The sequence below is a fragment of the Copadichromis virginalis genome, linkage group LG10 (genome assembly GCF_057382275.1).
Source record: "Copadichromis virginalis isolate Kocher_CV1m ecotype Utaka linkage group LG10, C_Virginalis_male_GT1.1, whole genome shotgun sequence".
Lineage (NCBI taxonomy): Eukaryota > Metazoa > Chordata > Actinopteri > Cichliformes > Cichlidae > Copadichromis > Copadichromis virginalis.
Window position 1 is genome coordinate 7,347,099 of NC_140627.1, and position 17,855 is coordinate 7,364,953.

The 17,855-nt window shown below is 37.5% G+C and overlaps 1 protein-coding gene across 2 annotated transcripts in view; it reads right to left on the bottom strand.

Annotated features, from left to right (window-relative positions):
* Positions 1 to 847: 847 nt before the first annotated feature.
* Positions 848 to 17,855, bottom strand: part of alcama (activated leukocyte cell adhesion molecule a) — a 37,511-nt gene continuing 20,503 nt past the window's right edge. The window contains exons 5-17 of one of the 2 annotated variants that reach the window (XR_014922461.1): positions 17,194 to 17,281; positions 16,631 to 16,801; positions 14,667 to 14,791; positions 13,424 to 13,556; positions 11,803 to 11,915; positions 11,280 to 11,403; positions 10,766 to 10,890; positions 8,285 to 8,414; positions 7,371 to 7,397; positions 6,490 to 6,601; positions 6,305 to 6,401; positions 1,894 to 3,212; positions 848 to 1,837 (exon numbers count right to left, since the gene is read on the bottom strand). Coding sequence is in view for 1 of the 2 variants with exons in the window: in XM_085469616.1 (XP_085325742.1) it covers positions 6,323 to 6,401; positions 6,490 to 6,601; positions 7,371 to 7,397; positions 8,285 to 8,414; positions 10,766 to 10,890; positions 11,280 to 11,403; positions 11,803 to 11,915; positions 13,424 to 13,556; positions 14,667 to 14,791; positions 16,631 to 16,801; positions 17,194 to 17,281 (1,227 nt within the window). In the remaining variant the exon portion in view is untranslated. Of the gene's footprint in view, positions 3,213 to 6,304; positions 6,402 to 6,489; positions 6,602 to 7,370; positions 7,398 to 8,284; positions 8,415 to 10,765; positions 10,891 to 11,279; positions 11,404 to 11,802; positions 11,916 to 13,423; positions 13,557 to 14,666; positions 14,792 to 16,630; positions 16,802 to 17,193; positions 17,282 to 17,855 lie in introns of both variants that reach the window. The other variant, XM_085469616.1, reaches the window with a different exon arrangement.

The window sequence follows — 17,855 nt, forward strand, 5'->3', positions numbered from 1 at the left end:
ATTAAATCTCCAAAAGTGCTCCCTCGACTCCCGTGACGTGTCTTCTCCCAAGTGCTGGTATCCCGTGCTCTCTGCCCCTGTGCCTTCACACACCCCGTGTGTCTTGCAGTCCTGTGTTCCGCTGTCCTCCTGGGGAAAAACACAGACACAGCCGTTATGGCACCAACTCCGGCAGGCATACACTTTAACAACACTAGAAACACTGACATGGAGTCTAACTCAACGATCCTGCGCCGGAGGAAGCTCCATCGCTCTGTTAAGTAGCTCCCCCGACGATCCTGATCAGAAGCAGGTGTGTGGTAAGCTAGGCGTGACCAGCAGCTGGCAGGGCCACACCCATCAGGCCTGCAGGTGGCTGTCCTTCATCCTCCAGCCTCACACACACACACACACCAGCATGGAACACAAGAGCACAGTGCAGCAAACATACATCCAATACACTAATAACAATAAAGGTCCACACTGTTCACGAACCCCGAGTCCCCGGCACCGGGTCCGTGACAAGAATTGCCCCTTGTTTCATTCTATAATACTGGACTTATTTTTCTACGAAGGTTTGAACTTTGAGAGTGTTTAAACAAGAGAGAAAAATGTGAAAATGTTCATGCCTGTCTGAGAAAAGCGTATAAAGTGTGTAGTGAGGGGTTTTACAGCCTTAAAACATTATAATTATTCAAAGTAATTGTAAAAAATAACGACTTTTAATGGCTTCTTCGTGGATTCATTGTTCACTCCAAAGATGTGGGAAGAAAACTGCAGATTTCAGTCCATCTTCTTGTAGTGTCCTTCCATGTAATGTCAAAGCCAGAAGAAGTCAAGTCAGTCAGTTAAACAAGTTAAAATCCTCCTCCATCAAGAATTAATAGTTTATTGTCACATACACTGGAAAACAGTGGTTACGCTCAGCAATGAAATTCTTACATGCTAGTTCACTTCAAATGGGAAAATATATATAACTAAATATAAATAACTGAACTAAATGAAAATAAAAATAATTCTACACATAGAAAAAGAAAAAAAAATAAGGAAGTACATGCAAGATGAGTGAGCTGGGTCTAGCCCACACTGCTGAGGCATTTGGCTGCATTTGGTTGTAGTTCTCATCTTTTCCCCCTCCAGTGTTCAGTTGCTGTCCCCACCTTCAGTCCAAATCTGTTCTGATTTGAGCCAAGACCCAGTTGGGTCCAAGTCTGCAAAAAATAGGCTTATTCAAACTAAAAGCATATTTTGGGGTGTCTGTGGAAGTAGGTCATCTCCTAATTGGAAGACTTATGGTTCGATCCCAGGCTGCTACATTTCATTACATGAACTATTTGCTTAACACAGAAAATAAGGACACATTAAACAGTAGGTTTACAATGCCTTCACACAGTAAAAAAATAAATAAATTGGCTAAACAGAATAAAACAAAACTGAATGAAGCAAAACAAAATAACACTTAAAACCTCTTTATTTACACAGGCCTACAATGATGAAGTCTTATTTTGAATTTACACACAGATGTAACTGATCAGGTGAGCAGGTAGCTTGTTCCAAAGAAGAGGACCCCAGTACCTAAAAGCACCTTAAGCATACTCAGATCTGATTCTGGAAACAGTTAAATGATCTGAACCTGGTGACCTAAGAGGTCTGACTGGGTTAGAGATATACTGGATGCCCAAACCACTGAGAGCTTGTGAAGTAATAGAATAATTAAGTAATCGCATTAACCTTATTCATGGCATTATCAAAATTGAGATCCCTATCCAAAATTATGCCAAGGTTCCACAACAAATTTGGATCCAGAAAAACCTGAATTTTCTGTTGTTTTTATGCAGCACATTCAGTGTAAAATAGCCTTCAGACTGTGGATGTGGTTCTTAGAGTATTTAAAAGTAGAATGAAAGGCAGAGCCTTCAGTTTTCAGGCCCCTCTTCTATGGAACCAGCTTCCAGTTTGGATTCAGGAGACAGATGCTATCTCTACTTTTAAGATTAGGCTTCAAACTTTCCTTTTTGTAAAGCATATAGTTAGGGCTGGATCTGAGGCCTCAGACTGCAATAGGTCTAGGTTGCTGGGGAATTCCCATTATGCACATAGTGTTTCCTCTTCAGTCACCTTTTTTATTTACTGTGTGTTAATACACAACTCTGCATTGAATTTTTAGTTATTAGTAATTTCTGACTCTCTTCATAGCATTTATCGCCTCCCTTCACCCCCAACCAGTTCAGGCAGATGGTCGCCCCTCCCTGAGCCTGGTTCGGCTGGAGGTTTCTGAATGTTAAAAGGTAGTTTTTCCTTCCCACTGTCACCAGAATGATTGCTTACCAGAGTGGAGAGAGCCGTTTATCATATTTAGAAAATGATTTAATTTCATCACACTCATTTACTGAAGGAAATTCAGTTAGCATGGTTTTGGAGGGATAAAATACTTCATCAGTGGATGAAAAAAAAAGCAGAATTTGACTGGTTATTGTTGATCACTTGGGAGACATAGGATTTTCTGGTTAATTTAATTATTCTAGCAGTATAGCGCATTTTTCATAGATTTCTAAATTAATTAATTTGTAGTTTATTTTCTCTCAACTCTCCTGCAGTGTTTTTTGCCATCTTTCACTATTTTTCCAGGGTGCTTTTGGTGGACCATATATATCAATAGTTTTTACAGGAGCAATAATCTCAATAACATGAGCAATTGTATTAGAGAAGTTGTCCATCATTTCATCACAGGATAACAGGAATGGTAATGTACACTTTGAAAATTCCCTGATGAATGTATCAGCTGTGCTGACATGCCGCTTATTGATGAATTAATTTGTGTTTTTGTTTTGACAGATGAACAATTGCAGGGAGTGACAGAAGTATTGGTGGGTTGACACAGGGTGGGTTTTTCCAGGGAGTCCAGCAGCAGTTCATTCTCCCATCTTTGGTGAAAGATGGAAATCCAACTTTCCAGCGTGGCTATTTTCTGGCTGAGCTGAAAAAGATCCAGAGCTAGTCGATTGTAGCGGGTCTCTTTAGTGTAATCCTTCTGAAACCATTTATGGGTAGGTAGCAACCAAAGGAGAAATCCATAGAGCAGAAGGACACCAACAGGTGTTCTGTTGGTGTTGGGCTGGTTGTCAGAATTCAATTGTTCAAACAAAAGTAGGTAGAAACAAATAGTTTTATAGTATAAACAAAGTTTCAAGCTCACAGCAGATGACCAGTTGGTAGTGTCGTGCAGCAATAACCTAAAGTAATGGGAGAAACGTGTCAAGCCAGCCAAAACTGAAATATGATGAACATGTATTTTAGTAATGATGACTGCAAATGATGTAGAGGTACATCAAAATTTATATTTGTCTGCACAGATCCACAAAAAAAAAGTAGAAGCTTACACACAGAAGCTTAGTTGACAGAAGAATATCCAACCGATTTACACAGACAACAGTAAGACATCATTTCTTTCCTGCAGCTTTCCTGTCACTCTTTCTCACTTAGGCACAGGAGGATGCTAATGCTACCAACACTTTTTCCAAACTCACAGTCTTAGAGAGCACAACAGTGAACGGATTTGATTTAAATCCCTATCGTGGACAATGATTCACAGACGTAGAGCTATCTAAACCAGAAGTTCCAATATGAGACACAACCAATCATGGCAGTCCGCCCCTCCATGAGCCTGGTTCTGCCGGAGATGCCTTCTTGTTAAAAGGGAGTTTTTCCTTCCCACTTTTGCAAAAGTGCTTACTCATGTGAATGTAATATTTTTACATGGAATATTAAATATCTATTTAATATTATATCAATTTATTTTAGTTAGTACTTAAACTGAATTGAATTTAATATATCACAAGGATGGACTGAGGTCTGATTCAGCAAATCCAGATTTATATAACTATTTTGTTTTGCTGAATCAGATCTAACCTCTGAAAGCAAACAAATATTCAAACGCTTCTGATCAGTTCAGTCTCTTTTTTTTGTAACTACTCAGCAGTCAGAAAATCATTTAAAACCAAGATCTAAACTACAAACATACCAACATAGCAATTCTAAAAATAATAGTTTCTTGAGAAAAGAATGTATTTCTATTGGCACACAACAGCAGCAGCATTATTTTAGAAAAAAAATTACTAAGGTCAGTATGATTAATCCTTCCAGATTAAAAAAAATGTTATTGAGCCATAGCACAAGCCACTGCTGTGATATATAAGATAAGATAAGATAGAACGTTATTAATCCCTCGGGTGGGTTCCTCTGGGAAATTTGATTTCCAAAAAAGCACAGCACCGACAGAAGTTACAGAGTTACAGAATATTATATATATATATACACACACACACACACACACACACACACATATATATAATACAGAGACAATAAAAATAAAATATACGAAGGGGATAAATAGAATAAATAGGAATAAAAAATAAAAATACAAGTGAATTGCACATTTCAAGTATTGAGGTCTATTGCACTGTTGACTATTTACAAAAGTATTGCACAAAAGGTATTGCACAGTGAGGTGAAGAGGCACTACAACTTAGTGTAGTGTATTGTTGTGCACTGTGTATTGTTGTGTGACCACGTTTTCTGCATCTAGAAGACCTAGATTAGTTATTTTTCAGTATGTATTGTAAATAATGTAACTTTATTTATTTATTTATTTTAAATGAGCCCCCAGTGCAACACGAAGAGGGCACCGCAGGCCACAACCCTAAAGGAAGCAGGCCAGCAACCATGCCCAGGTTGGACCCAGTAAGCACCATGTCCAGCAATAAAAACCTGCAACATTTGTCTCTCCAGACTCCCTTAAGGCAGTGTCAGAGAGGAGCATGTTCAGTGAGAGACTGAGATTACCCAAATCTACTGAGCGGCAACTCCATCTAATTCACAGTACACAGTGCAATAGTTACATGCGTTTTATTTACAGTGAAAATAAGAAAATAAAATGTCAATCTATATTAATTGACATATATATATCTTTGTAATTTTCTGGATATTTATAATTGAGCTATTTGTATACATTAGAGCTATTTCTCATAACTTTGTAATATATTGTATTATTTAATTTAATGCAGTCTAATTTTCTTGAAGACACTGTAACCACATAATGTCCTTAGGGATTAATTGTTTTTGAGGAAGCAGATATTTTCTCCAATGTGTTTCTCCAATCAGAACAGGCAATCAGCTTAATTTATTAATCCCTAAGGAAAGACAATAAGAACAGTAACAGACTGAATATTTGACTCTAAACTGTACTATTAAAGTAGTCTGTAAGTTCATTTGTAAAGTTTGTCTTTTTTTCCCAGTTCACAAGGACAGTTTTCTTAGCGATGCAAAAGACAGTAAGGACTATATATATGATGTATTTTATTCCATATCTAATTCACTTATGTTACCTATGACACACACCTTGGGAGGGTGGGATACAGCAACTAACCCGTGTGAATAGGTCTTCACATATAAACCTCTGAACATGTATACAAGACCACATAGCAAGCACATAGTTCTCAATAGAGTTGGCTGTGCAGTGGATCTGTAATCCTTTGTCCTTGATAATGTAAACAAAACTGCTAATCTTATTAAGGTGGAAGGAATCATTGGGAATTTTTATTTTATTAGTCCTTTATTTATCTAAGTAAAAAAATCTCATTGAGATTGAAAATCTCATTTTTCAAGAGAGAGGGATATGTTAAAATTTTGAAAGAAACCTAAAGCAGTCAGTAGCAAAACTGGGTCCTGGTCATTGGTTTTTTTCTAACACAACAACGACTGAAAACGTACGTCGCTCCTACTGAAGAACTACATCCAGAAGACCAAAGCGAATGTTTCTGTCTGCCTGCACAAAGCTGCTACTTGAATCCCATTAAAAGTCTGAACCAAGGTCCGCTATGTAAGAACATCAAATGTGGAGGAGCTTGAGAAATTCAAAGCAGAACAGCCTGGGATTGCTCAGGAGACATGTGTGAGACTTGGTGAAAACTGCAAATGACTGCACGGTGTTAGCAGTCAGAAAGGACGTAGCTATGAACATAAGGGAGGCTAATAATTTTGACCCTGGTAGTTTCTCGCTTTCATGAAAAGTAAAATATGCAAGCATCCAAAATAAAACTAGGGTGTTTGCAAAAGCATGTTTAAAATTTCTTGCTCAGTTTAGCTTGGGAAATTTTCAAAAGCTATTTGTCCATCATCCACCTCCTAAGATAAAATGATAGGGCAGATGGCCAAACTTAGAGAAACCTAAAGAAATGAGACATGGAATGGAATTGTACTAGGTTTTAATTTAACCATTTACCTTTAAAACTGACTGCACATGTGCTTTCCACAACCAAATGCTTACCTCTTCAGCTAGTGCCTTTTAAACACAGTCAATGGGCGTTAGTTTCTCGTTTTCATGAGATCTATTTATTTCCTCCTTGGTTTTCCAGGTTCCTTGTCTGTGGTGAAAATAGGAATATAAAATTATGATGCACCTACAGAATGACTTTGACCCTGCCCTGTGAGTCACTGCACTGTGGGCAATACCTTGATTTCTTACTGCAGAGCCAGCAGATGAGTCCCACTGTAATACCAACTAGGACGAGCCCTGCCACAACACCCCCTATGAGCTTTGCTTGGTCCCGATCTTCTCGAGATCCTGTAAACACAGCACCAAACAGCTTCAGCTTAAAATTATCATATGCCAACACATACGCTCACATGCACACACAAACAAGTTGAGCTGTGATAAAACTACATAATGTGTCTTCTTTAGCATATTCACAATGATTCTTGAACTACAGAGATCCTCTTTGCTCAAGCAATGCAATTTTATCAGATAGGTCTACTGTTTTATGCAATGCTTATAATTCTGAGATTTGTTCACATTTACTTTAGTGACATGAAACAATCTGTTTAGATTGCAAGACGGCAATAATGGCAGTCCACAGTGGAATGTTGCATTTCATAACACCAAAGCACTAAAGCCTAAAGATGCATTATATATTAAGGGAATAATGAATAGAAAAGAATAGGCATCTTATAATATAACCAGCAACACAGTGCAGTAGTTAGCACTGCAGCAGTTAGCACCGTTGCCTCATAGCATGTAGGCCCTGAATTCAAATCCTTCTGCCATAGCCAAAAGTGATGGGATAGTTAATTTGCTATTATAAACTGGCCATAGGCATGAATGGTTGTCTCTCTTTCTGTGATTGACTGGACACCTGTTTACCATTTGCCCTATAATACATGTGACAAGGACCCCCTTGACCCTAAATTGGATGATTAAGCCTGGGCATGGGAACCATGCCCAGGCTTAATCACAGAACCCACATTGAGCAGTTAAACTTGCAATTATGTATAATTTCTTATGTATTTCAAGAAAGTCAAATTAGGTAATAGCACAGAAAATCAAAATCACTTACCTCTTCCTTTATTTTCCTCCTTAAAAACTGAAATGAAAAATGAATATATCAGAACTAAATAAAGAAAAGAAATTAAATAAAACAGACCAACACCATTTGTCTAAACACTCTTCTTAAAGCCAAACAAAATTCTGCACTGATGTAAACGGAGACGGGGCTGGCCAAATGTAGTCTCAGAATAGGAAATCAAAGATTTTTCCACTAATTGTAAGTGCAAGTTTTATATAAACACATTCTGTAGTAGTTTAAATCAGCAAATAACTACTACGGTTGATAACAGATCTAAATAACTTGTAGAAATTTACATTTAAATAAAGGAATTGACCATACTCTCAAAGAAAGGAAAACATTAAAGTTTCACATTGAAGGACATGGGTGGTGCAAATAAAAATACAACTTTAAATATTTAATGCATAAGATAGATAACAAAACTGTAGAATGTTTTGCAGCTGTATTAATATTTTCCAATCAATCATATTTGCTTTTGATTGTTAATCGAATATTTTCTTGAATATATCTATTGACTTTTCAGGTCTTTTATTTCTTGTATATAGATATAGCTTCATAACAAACAATAAGAACATTAAATCTGATGTCTTGTATTCATTACAAAGGTATAGATTGAAATACACTACTTTTGATTAAGAAACACATCACACATCAGTAAGAGATCAGGACCAGCTTGAATTTTAGCTGGTATTGGATTATAAATGCTGCCTAATTAGGCTAGTACAGACTGATAGATTCTCTTCAAGCAGCATTACAGTACTGGAATTTAAAAGATATTGAGAAGATGTCTGTTCAAACCTGTTTGACTTTAGTTATCCACTGCACAGAATTATCACACCTCTCTCACTCCTCACGTCTGTATAAAATAAAGCCAACCAACTAAGTAGTTCACAGCATTAACTTACCAGAGGAAACACTGATTGTCTCGGCATGTTGTCCCAGGCGGTTACTGACGTTGCAAGTGATAGTCAAGTTCTCCTTGGGGACTATGGTGATTTTATGAATCACTTTGCCATTGATGTAGGAGCTCTCCTCCTGAAGGCACACACACAACACATTGTATTGGCTTAACTATTCTACAGGATATTTTCTATGTTCTTTGTCAGTTACATAATGGTGTCATGATGTTAGTTCTCTTCCTTTCAATATATAATATCTCAAAATGTCCTAGGATCCTCATGTCCTTATGCTACACACTGGAAGAAGCACCCAAGGAAACGGGAAAAGCTGGCTAGTACACTCGCCAGAATCAGGGCTCATCTCTGTGCTTCTTATGGAACTAGACCAGATGAGTACACTATTAGATGGATTCTGCCTGTTGCCCCTAGAGATCCCACGCCATTGGATCAGCTGGTCCACACTACGATTTAATAGTGTGTCACTTTTGTGTCGCGTTTTCCTAAGCAGCTTCGGTCCTCTGGACATAGCATGTATCCCACAAATCTTCGCACCCTTGCTCATACTTTAACGTCTGCACCCTTCCCGGCTCTATTAAATGCTAGCTCACCAGCAAACAAGATGTTTGTATTAAATGACTTAAAGTCACAGCAGCTGGATTTTCCATTTTTGACAGAAACGTGGCTTCTACGTGACAAGTCTGTTGCTTTTTCTTCCTCCAGCTCATTCTTCAGCCTCCCTCAGACCTAGTGGTGCTGGTTTAGCTATAGTGTTCAACACCCATTTCCGTTGCCATAAAGCAGTGCAGGATTATTCATTCTCAAGTTTCGAAATCCAGCTTTTTGAGCTACACCTGAATAGTCCTGCGCCTTTGCACAATTATAAGCACTTTATCCAAGAGTTTTCAGATTTTATGACCAGAACTTTTCTTAAGTTTGATCAGCACCTAAAAGACGAGCACCTAATGGTTTAATAGTGTGTCAATTTTGTGTCGCATTTCTTGATCCTGGGATAATTAACTTAAGCTGTGAAAGCATCAAGGATTTTCTGATATTTTAAATTAATTTTTAAGTGTACTAAAAATATTTTTGATATTACTGGTCTTTATATCCAGAGATTAATTAACACTGGCCTTGTTACAGGTTGTTCCCTATCATGTTTTAAAGACGCTATAGGTGAGCCCCTTTTTAAAAAAAACACAGTCTGGGCCCAACTGTTCTGGCTAACTACAGGCCAATTTCAAAGCACCCCTTTCTTTCAAATGTTTTAGAGAAATTGGTCTACTCACAGTTGCAGGCTTAATGGGATCTCTGAAATTTTTCAATCTGGTTTTAGATTACTACACGGCACTGAGACAGCACTTTTAGGGGTTTTTAATGATATTCTATTAACTGTGGGTTCTGGCAGACCTGCTGCCCTCTTGTGGTTGGACCTGGCAGCAGCCTTTGACACAGTTGACCATGATATCCTCCTTAAAGGATCTGTTCTTCAGTTGTTTCAGTCATACTTATTTGGAAGGACCTTTTATATGAACATGGCTCAAAAATAGCCCCTCTTAATTATGGGTGAATTAAGGGTCAATTTTGGGTCCAGCCTTGTTTGACCCGGTATGTTGTCACTGGGGTCTATTTTTTCATAGTATAACCTTTTATTTTACTGTTTTGCAGATGACTTGAAGAGACTAATTGCCTTAAAGACGCTAAACAGTGGATGTCCTTAAATCTTTTAAAACTAAATGAAAACCAAACAGAAATGGTTATTTTTGGCATCTCTGTTAGTAAATATCGACAGTACTCTGGGCCCTTTATCTGCTCATTGTAAGACAAATGTTAAAAACCTTGATGTGTACTTTCATGGTTCCTTTAAACTGTGTAGGCAGTTGAGTTCAGTAGTCACTAGTCAAGTAGCTTTACCCATCTCAGACAGCTAGCCAAGGTAAAGCCATACCTTCCAACTAATGTCTCTGAACGTGTTTCGACTACATGTTATCCACTTCAAGGTCTAAACTTAAATCTTGTAGCAACAGAGACTTCTCTGTGGCAGGTCCCAGACTCACAAACACTGGAAAATTTTAAATCTCTACTGAAGACACATTTTTTTGGACTGGCTTCTAGAACATGTTACTTGAACAATTTTTTGTTTGCTTTAATAGCCTCGAGTCATTGTTGTTCTTAGTTGTTTTTATTATCTTATTGTATTTTTCTTTCGATCTTATATTTTTATTGTATCATTGTCATGCATGTGCCTTATTTAGTTCCTTTTTAGTTTGTAAAGCACTTTGTGCAGCACAAGCTGTTGTAAATAAATCTGACAGTAAACCCATCGAGCAAAATCATTCTGGTAGGAGTTCATACAAGCTACTTTTCTATTCCTTTTATCTTACAGCTGCATAAACTGGAGCAGCCAGGGATCGACCCACCCTTTGATACTCTCTCCATTGTCTAACTGGACATGTGCTTAAGGTACTAAAACACGATGACAACACTTACCTTTATTGGGTTATTGACGCTCCACTGGAACTGGGGTTTTGGTACTCCTTCAGCTTCACAGGTTAGGACTGTGTCTTTGCCATCAGCAGCACGATATTTAGTAAGGTTGGTGATCCGAGGCTTTCCTGATACAAACACATTATTTTTCTTTTTTACATTATTATCTTTGGCATCAGACCATGCAACATAATTGAATTTACAAAATATTACAACATATAGTTTTTTTTTTTCAGACAACCAAACTAAACATTGTTGAGTTGTTATGCCCTTGTAAATCTTACAGTGAAGGTGCATCGGGTATAAAGTTCAAGAGAATTTATGAAAGAAGCCTCAAAGCTATAAGTTCAGTGACAATAACATCAACAGTAGACTGGGATCGAACCACCAACCCTCCATTTAGTAGGTGACCTGCTCTAATACCTGAGCTACAGCGACCCCAGTATTGTGTATTAAAATATGAAGCCAAGTGGTCCTGCCAAGTATCAATGTGTGTGAAGACTGCATTCTTCCTCACCTTCTATGACTAGTTGAAAGCTCTGACGTCGTGTCAGACCAGTCAGTGAAACTTCACAGATGTAGTCTCCAGCATCGGCAAAGGTCAAATTACTAAACTCTGGTCTCTTCACCATCTTTCCATTCTGCAAAGCAGCATCACATACAGTCAATGTTTTAATAATCTGGACCTTTAACTCTAATGTAAGTGAAACAGCAAAATATACATTTGCTTATCACCAAATTTGGTTAAGTTTTACTTATTCAGCTGCCTTTGCATGTGGCCCTACCAAGGACAGGTAATAGATATGTAAATCAGATGATATCAAATAGTTCTCTACTCTTTAGTCACTGCTCTTGTTCAAGGTCACAGGAATGTTAGCTTAAGTGGAAATTCAATATCATGAAGCTAACATGGAGTTTATACAGCCATATTACACAAAGACGCAGTTAGAAAATGTCTTCTTTTCTTGCAAACAATTTCATTTACTTTAATATTTTAAATGCCTCTTTTCTGAAAAACAATGTATTCACACAGTCCTTACCTTTTTCCATAACTCTTTAGCATCACCTGAGGTACTCTTCTCTATCTTCACAGACAGGGTTTCCCCAACGTTCTTCACAACCTCTCCAGTGGGACTCAGACTTAGGTCCAGGTCTGGCAACACATACAACAGAAAAAAAAGAGTCAAGTAAGTTCAATTCTGTTAATTTTTAAAAATGTATTTCTTTACTGTTTATTTATTATTTTATCACGGTATAGCACTTGTTGTTCTTTAGTGTGATAGCACAGTGTTTCATTCATTTTGGCCGTTTTAGGCCAAAGGAAAAAACTGCCATTGATTCAGTCTGTTGGCTCTCACTGCGGTAAAGTGTCATTTTCTGTTCCTGTTACCTGTTTTCTGAAAACTTATAGATGACGTCTATTTCACAGTGTAATCATCCTGTGCTATCCAAAGCACACTCTCTATTGATTCACCTTCTAATTATATTCATAGTATTCATTCACCGTGTCGCCATTTGCCAACTTTCTCTTAAGCATTCACATGATTGTTATCCTGCTGCACATTTTTGGCACTTAACTACTTCCACATACTTTGTGCTACAAAAAAAGTTCTGATACCAAAATGTTCAGCTTCCTCTGGTGAGGTGTGCTATTACTTTTTTTTGTAACTTTTAAACTTCTTATGATTTTTTTTAAAAAAATAAATCCTCTTCAAACCCACCCTACATTGAAACTTAACTACTTCAGCATACTTTGAGCTAGAGAAAAACGCAAAACTTTTAATGGGCCCCAAGACCTTTAACTTTTCAGGTATTACTCTGTGTTTTGATATCTTTTACGGTTTTCAAAAAGTAACAGTTTAAGTTTATGAAGAATTAGATTTTTCATTGAATGTTCCCACTACTGCATGTTGACATTACCAACTGTAAAGACTGAGGCTGGAGAGTAGTCTGAAAAATTGTTGTCCTCTTTCATCCAGTGTCATCCTCACTGAGATAAGATTTATGGTTCTCTCTAAGAAATGTCACCGAAGCGCAGCCTCCCCCATCCACCTTGCCCATAGAGGACAATGTTAAAACAGCACCTAAACTTCAGCTGTGGCTGTTTTTACACCTTGTCCAGCAGACAAGCTACTATAGCCCAAACTGCTGAAAAACTTAATTCTGGTTCTAAACCAGTTAGGGTTATGTCCACCGCCTAAAGCACCAACAACGGGCACGTGAGCATCAGAAATGGACAATGGAGCAAAGGAAGAAGGTGGCCAGATCTGATGATTCATATTTTCTTTTGCATCACATGGATGGCTGGGTGTGTGGGGTAATAATAGGATAATAATAATGATACAATAATAACACTAGAATAACATATTCATACTCATTCAGTGTAATTAATCAGTGATGATTAAGTATGTCTGTAGATTAAGCTAATTTGTACCTCTGAATATTTTAAATTTATGGATATTATTTTAGCTGGAAACATATTTAAAAAAAACACAACCCAAAAGCATCAGTAAACAAAGTGCCTTGTTATAAACAGGAATTAAAAAATGTTCACTCCAGGTGGGAAACATTATATTTTGTTTGTTCTGCCACAGTCATTTGTCCTTGGTCCTTTGTTATGTTATAGTATGCTTTAGCTCTGGTTATGTCATAAGTACTCACAACTAACAACAATGTTCTGGGAGGCCTCCACTTTCTCGTTGTCAACCAGTGAGCATTTGTATTCACCCGTATCCTTTCTGTTGATGGCAGTTACAGTGTAGTTGTCCGAATTTTCAACCAGCACTTTCGTGCCCTGGTGAAGAGCAGGAGTTAAGAGAAATACCATTAAAAAAAAACAGACAAAAAGACAATAATAACTAGAAGTACCACATTCACTCACGGGGCACTTCATTAGTTGGACCTTGACAGTATCAGGTTGGACCACAGAAAAGCCTTAATCATCATAAAGGAATGGCCATAGTGTGCAAAAATACTCAACTAGGCTGTGGCATTTGAAAGATGCTCAATTTGCTATTAAGGGGCCAAAAGTGTACCAAGACAATATCCCCCTATTATGCCAACACAACTAGCCTGAACAGTTGATACTGTTCTGTTTCAAGGTTTGTAGTGTTGCACTTTCAGAAATGCTCTTTTGCATTGCACATTGGTTACAATAAGTGGTTATTTGAGTTTCTGTTGCCTTCAATCAGCTTGAAGCATTCTGGCCATCCTCTAACCTGTGGTATCAACATAGAATCTTCACACAGACATTTGCTGCTATTTGTTGCTCACTGTATACTTTCTCTTTTTTAGACCATCCTCTGTAAATTCTAGAGATGGCTTTGTGGGAAAATTACAGTGCTGCTGAACTACTTAGACCAGCCTTTTTGGCACCATCAAACGGCACATTCAAGGACACTTTTTAACCATCTTTCTTCCCCATGTTGACGCTCAGTTTAAACATGAGCAAGTCGTCTTGATCATAACTACATGCTTAAATACATTAGGTTGCTGCTGTAAAATTAGCTGATTAGTTATTAGTCTTAATAAGTAGCTGAACAGATGTGATAAAGTGGTCAGTGACTGCATATTAAGCATGCATTAAGTACAATATATGTCAACCAGTCAAGCTGGAGTTTACATTTATGTCTGTCAAGATTTTTATAACACCAGTAAAAACTCAACTAAATTTGAATTTATCAGGTGGGTAAATAATGTGGCATCATCAGTTATTACATGTGGTCAAAAAATGATCTAACCAAAACTCCACCTGAGATCATCACATTTTGGGAGGTCCTCTGACCACCAAAACCTGAAAATCTTGTGTTCTACGTGAACATAAGTGCCAAGTCTCTTTTGACCGTTTGGTGGATCAAGAAACATTTTTACTCATCTGCAAGATAAACAATGGGATCTGGCTCACCTTAATGTGAAAAAAGAAGGATCTAGGTGGAGGGTTGCCATCAGCAGTACACTTTAGTGTCACATTATCTCCTTCTATAATGGACGGCTGTGACATAATCTGGAGAGTAACCTGCTCCGATGGATCTGTAAATATGAAATATTATTCAAAGACACCTCCAACTGACGAATAGATAACTCTCAAACTGGCTCAACTCATTTAATTGGTATAAAATAAAATTATCATTATTATTATTATTATTATTATTATTATTATATGACTGATCAGTACTTTATCTACTGAGCGATAGGTATGAACTGAAAGCAATTCACAAATATAAAATTCTCCCATGATGTAGTCCCAGCAAGGACTTAATTATCCAACAACCCCCTTCCATCTAATCTAACATTCCAGTAACAGAAAAGACAGGAGAGGTGAGAAATGCAGTAATTAGGATTAATCTGTGGCTAAACTGAAAGTAAATTGAACATGGCAGCTATACACTGGTCAAAAGTTTTAGAAAACCCCATTTTTTCAATTTTTTTTAATTTTTATTATGCAGTTTAATGTCTCATTGCACGCTGAAATGAAAGCATAGTAAAACTAAACAAATTCAGTGGAAAAAGAAATCATGGAATCAATTTATAGACCAAAATATATTCTAACTTTGGAGTCATAAAAGTAGCCACCTTTGGCACATATAACAGCTGAACAGACCAGTGGCATTCTTTCTACAATAGAATCAAATATTCTTCAGAAAGTTCTTTCCATATCTGTTGCAGACATTCCCATAAATGTGTGGCACTTGTAGGTTGCTGTGCTTTCACCCTTCTGTCCAGTTCATCCCAAACTAGCTTGATGGGGTTTAAGTCTGTAGACTGTGCTGGTCACTCCATGTTTTCAAGCTTACCATCTGGTTTGTTTTCCTGAGGTAGTTCTGGCATAGCTTGGACTTACGTTTTGGGTCATTATCTTGCTGTAGGATGAACCGCTGACCAACTAGGTGCATACCAGAGGGTATTTCATGGCACTGCATAATGCTGTGGTAGCTGTTTTAGTTCAGGGTGCCTCTCACTCTGTACAAGTCACTGAACCTGGATCCAGGAAAACAGCCCCAGACCATCACACTTCCTTCTCCATGTTTGACAGTTTGACAGTCCTTTCACCTATTCGAAGGCGTACAAAGATCCTGCATGATGAACCGAAGATTTTAAATTTTGATTCATCGGTCCATAATACCTTCTTCCAGTCTTCAGTAGTCCAATGGTGGTGTTTCATGGCCCAGGCAAGTCTCTTTGTCTTATTCTGATGTCTTAGCAATGGCTTTCTTGCTGTAACTCGTCCAGTCAAACCCACAGGTCGAAGTCTTCTCTTCACAGTTGAAACTGAGACTTGCTTACTACGACCACTATTACATTATATTATACTATTATATAACTATTATTTTAAATAATAAATAATGTATTTTTTTATCCTCTGGCAGTTCTCTACTTACCTTTTTTACCATTTTAAGCTATTCATTGGACTTAATCGCCTTGCATTGTGATAAATAACTGGAAAGAATTGGTGTTCTAAAACTTTTGTCTGGTAGTGTATATAATAAAAAAAAAATATTAAGACTGAAAACATCCCTGAAATGCAAAGAATTTTACATTTCCTCTTGTCAGATTTTAAAATTCACAGTTTGGTTTGCTGCAGTGAGAGAGCCCCTGTTCCACACCTTTGAAGGGAATCTCTTAAAAAACATGGTGCATGAGTTGAAGCATGCAGTTTTACACACTACGGAATTTCTTCCAAAATTTTCATTGGATCTTATCTAACAGCAATGAAAGCATTTTAGCCATTTATTTCCTAAAAACCTTAAGCATACAAGTATTAAAATTACTTTGTGGCAATGTAGCTCTATATGAGAAGATGGAAAAAACAGATTTCATATAGTTGTAGTACAGTGATACAGACAGATGTCAGCACTGCCTTCCACTCACAGTGAATGGGAAAAGGTTCCAGCTCAGTCTCCTGATTAATCAGTGTGTGTGTGGCTTCACAGGCAAAGATTGCATCAGCATCCTCTTTGGTGGCTGCATATTGGAGGGTGGAGAGCATGGTGGATAGGCCTGTGTCAGGATCCAGCTTCAAGTGGTTAGTGATCACAACAGCTGGAAAGGCAAGATGACAACCACACCAGACACATGTACATACCCACACAGACAGACAGACAGACAGACAGACAAACAGTCAAAGACACACAGATTTCGTCAGCTGTTACTATTCCAACATTGCTTTGATTTAGACAATGAAAGTCAAGGACTTTCCTATTAATCAGAATCAGAATATTTTATTAATCCCTATGGAAATTATGTAACATTTATGTAATAATTATAATGTATTACTGTGTTCCTTCTGACAAGTAAGCAATGAATTTTATCATATATCGTTTTAGCTATTCTCTTGAATAAATATGATGCCCTCTAGAGGGATATCTATGACAGCAACTTCCCCAGTGTAACTGGATAGTTTACAGGTGACCGTAAGGGAAGAAATGCATTACATTTTTGATCATCTTTCAAAAGTTGTCCATTTTTTCTCCACTTGATAGTGGCTGGAGGGTTTGCTTCTGCCACAACACATGTTCCAACCTAAAAATGAAAGAAAACAAAACATAAACAATTATACACCAACTTGCATTTTTGTCACACTTAAAGGTTTTAGATCATTAACATGCCACAGATATGTCATATGTCAAGTACAGCAATTTTAACAACTGCTGACATTTACTTGGACTCTCTGATTGACCTTTCTGACTTCTTAGGAGTGGATGTGATTCATCACACAGCCACTCCTGGGAAGATTCACCAGCGTTCTAGGTTTCCCCATTGTAAATAATAATCTCTGTGGTTTACTGGAGTCGCAAAGCCTTAGAAATGGCTTTGTAACCCTTTCCAAACTGATAAATGTTAATAACTTTGTTATCAGAGGTTTCTTTAGATTGAGATTGATCTTTTAATTTACTTAAATTTGTCAGAAAAGTTGTAAGTTGCTACTTAAGCGATTTCTTGATGCAACTGGTATGAAAAAAAAAAATCAGGCCTGGGTATGACCAGTACAACTGAACTCAGCTTTTAAAAAACAAAACAAAAAAACTGTGGTTAATCGTAGTTTATTCATGATTTAATGAGGGCTGAGTGGCAGTTAGGTTTGGGTAGTGTTTCT